We start from the raw sequence: 3141 nt of genomic DNA on the forward strand, positions 1-3141 counted from the left end.
AAGACAGTTCTACTTGATGTTTAATATAATTTTTTATTGGGCTTCGGAAAAAAATAGGTGAGTTATTAGTGGAATTTATCTTGGTGTTTCGGTGCTTCTTGTTTCGAGTTAAAAAACACGGATGCTCAAAGTTATAGAGAACTGTGGCCTGGTGATTGTGGACAGATTGAGACCACCGACGATTTTGTCTTCCAGATTGAAAATGAGTAAAAAGTGCACTAAAGAGGATACTGATCTAAACGCATAGCCTCCATCTGATCTCAAAATTTACGACAAAAAATCAATTATAAAGTACCGTTATTAGCTATTCAGATACTATACATAATTTAACATTCTTACATCCTTTTCTTTGATTATAATACGTTAACTGTGATCAGTGGCGGTACCAGCCTCCTGGGACTGGGACAAAAACAGTGGTACATAAAAATAAAACGACGAGTCAAAACAAACAGAGGGCAGTTTGTCTTAATGGGATAACTGTTTAATTTATAGGGTTCGAACTCAACTTAACACCAAATATAAATTATGTCATGCATGGGAAATGGGGAGATGCACCGAACGAAGCATCCAAAATATCTTCAGCTCAATACAACGGAACATTATAAAAATACGTCAAAGTTAATCATTCTTGTCCGTTTATCAATATAATTTCAAGTTTAAAACATACTTATTTGATCGATTGTGGGTCCAAACGCTGTTTGGTTGATAAGCTAAAGGGAAACAGCCTGTAATCATATGGCCTACGTCGACTTAATCCAACTTACATCAATGGGGTAAGGACATCACGAAACTGACCCGGTTTTGACTTGTCAAAGATATTGTAAGATATACGACCAAATATAGTCATAACTTCTTAGTCGATCAGGTGTTTCATCATGTTCCTATTATAGTTACTGTTGGCAATTATTTGCATCTGGTTGAGTTTCTGGACAGTCGTTCAGTAAGAACATCAATCTGAAAGGAGACTCAAGTCGACTGATGAAACTGAGAGAAAATTGACGAACTATTCGGTCAAATTATCGGTCACAGCCAATCAAACCTATCGTATAATCACGTGATGAACAGAAGCCCCCCCAGAATAAATGTAAATAAATATGGCACATTCCAGTCGAAAAGTGACCATTTAGGTTAGAAAATGTCTTAAGACCACGAGAAATGTATACAGACGTATATTGTACAAGTATTTCAAAGAAGAGAACTGAGCCATTCACATAATTTAAGCAGTATAAGTGTCGCCGGGATGCTAGTGTCAGTAGTGAACGTGTGAATTTGGAGAAAATATTGCTGATTTTCTTCGGATAAAAAATCTGCTTTCATCCCAATTTGACGACCACTGCTGGAATCGATTGGGTTTTCACCAATCTTGCAACAGGACATAATCATTAGCCTAGACAGAGAGTCAGAAAACTAGCAATAACATATAAGGCAAGTGACGAGTTTTTATAGCAAAGTCAAGTCATTCACCAACAATCCACCATCTTTAATTTCACAAAAGAAATTAAGGCATCATGGTTCTGTTTTATCAAAAACTACTGAACAGCTTAGAAAATACATGTACCCTACAATAAAAAGAAATCATTTTCATATGTTATAGGTACTTAGATGTTTCTTCATTACATGCATATACTTGTAGTATTTAGATAATGTATAAATTTAACATGCAATGTTAATTTCTTTGTACTTTTTTCAACAAATTCTGCTCATTCATTTTTTACAAACTGCATTCCATGCATGTTGTTCATGCAAAAACTGGTAACATTCATGCTATATAGCCATATATATGTATTTCAAAATTCACATGAATATATATAAATCATAAATCATATGAAACAAGCTTACTATTGGTCCTAATTTGAAAACTATGTTGAAATTTTATGTTACATTTGTTATATCAATATAGCCTGTATTAGAATGGTTAATTTTATAAAAATTATTTTGAACTTGTTTGTTTTTAATTAATGAATATGCTTGAAAAACAATATTTTGTAATTTTCCTATAGAAGTATGTAGGCTTAGATTATAGTTAGGCCAAGCCTACAACCACTCTTTAGTCTTTTGTCTCTTTTTTTATTAATCTTATAATCCCTTCTTTCAAATTTCGCCTATCATTTATCATTAAGATTTCTTATAATTACATATCTGATAAAAGACCTTCAAGTAATTTTCACATAGCCTATTAAAATTATGGCATGGGACATTCGATTATCTCGGATACTAGTCTATAGGCTGTGTTTATCCCTTTCCTTTATGCTTCTTTGAAGATAACCTCGGATATGAGGAAATTACGCTGGATTTTTCAACTTTAAAGTTACAACTGCATATACTGCATATTAATATTTATTTGAACACAAAAGAGCAATTTCATATCCATAATTCATGTAAAGTCGAACTTTTAACTGCGAGTTAACCAAGCATAGTTTTACTTTTCTATCTGAAGCATATGTCTCGCGGTATTTGTTGGAGCGGACTTTAAACGATACGTGGGCACTGAATCGGGGCTAGTAACTTGTAAAATTTTAACCAATAACCTTTTTCTATTGCTGTGCTAATATCCTAATACCTTATCACAAATCCCATAACATCATTACTTTCCTGAACTGACAAAAAAGAATAATATTTGTCAAATATTAGGCTACATTTATATCTGTGATGTATTGACTCATGATGTATTGTACCGTGAATAAGTTTCTATACAGTGCACCAAGTAGTCACGTGACGCGCATTCATCAATAACGTAGTATAACATATACATTTACTAAAACAATACAAACTGTCGACAAAAACAATTGTTTATATTACATACCCGTCTCTGAATAAACCTCCATAGAATCCTCTTCCATGTTAGGAAATAATATGTTATATAATTATGTGTTAAGTCTGATTTTTTTACTAACGAATGAATGACTAAAATGGCGACAAAAGCGTGTTCAAACATATTCGATATTTTATGTCTAGACTGTATGTCGTATGACCACTGTATAGAAAGTAAATCTAAACGGATTCCTGGGCTTATGCCTTGGGAGATGTTTTTGTCCGAATATTTAGCTGAAAGTCCAGTTTAGATTTTGGAATGTCTCCTGAGCCAAAAAAAAGTGATGGGGAGTCTTCCTTAGTAATAGTGCTTACAGATTTACAGCACTA

At 33.2% G+C, this 3141-nt stretch overlaps 1 protein-coding gene across 1 annotated transcript in view; it reads left to right on the forward strand.

The window, feature by feature from the left end:
- LOTGIDRAFT_153689 (hypothetical protein) overlaps window positions 1–605 on the forward strand; it is a gene marked incomplete at both ends in the record, with an annotated part of 2150 nt that extends 1545 nt beyond the window's left edge. Inside the window, one exon of the mRNA XM_009059712.1 lies at window positions 493–605. Within this exon, the coding sequence (XP_009057960.1) occupies window positions 493–605 (113 nt within the window). The remainder of the gene's footprint in view (window positions 1–492) is intronic.
- Between the last annotated feature and the right edge of the window lie 2536 nt (window positions 606–3141).

The sequence above is a fragment of the Lottia gigantea genome (genome assembly GCF_000327385.1).
Source record: "Lottia gigantea unplaced genomic scaffold LOTGIsca_4, whole genome shotgun sequence".
Lineage (NCBI taxonomy): Eukaryota > Metazoa > Mollusca > Gastropoda > Lottiidae > Lottia > Lottia gigantea.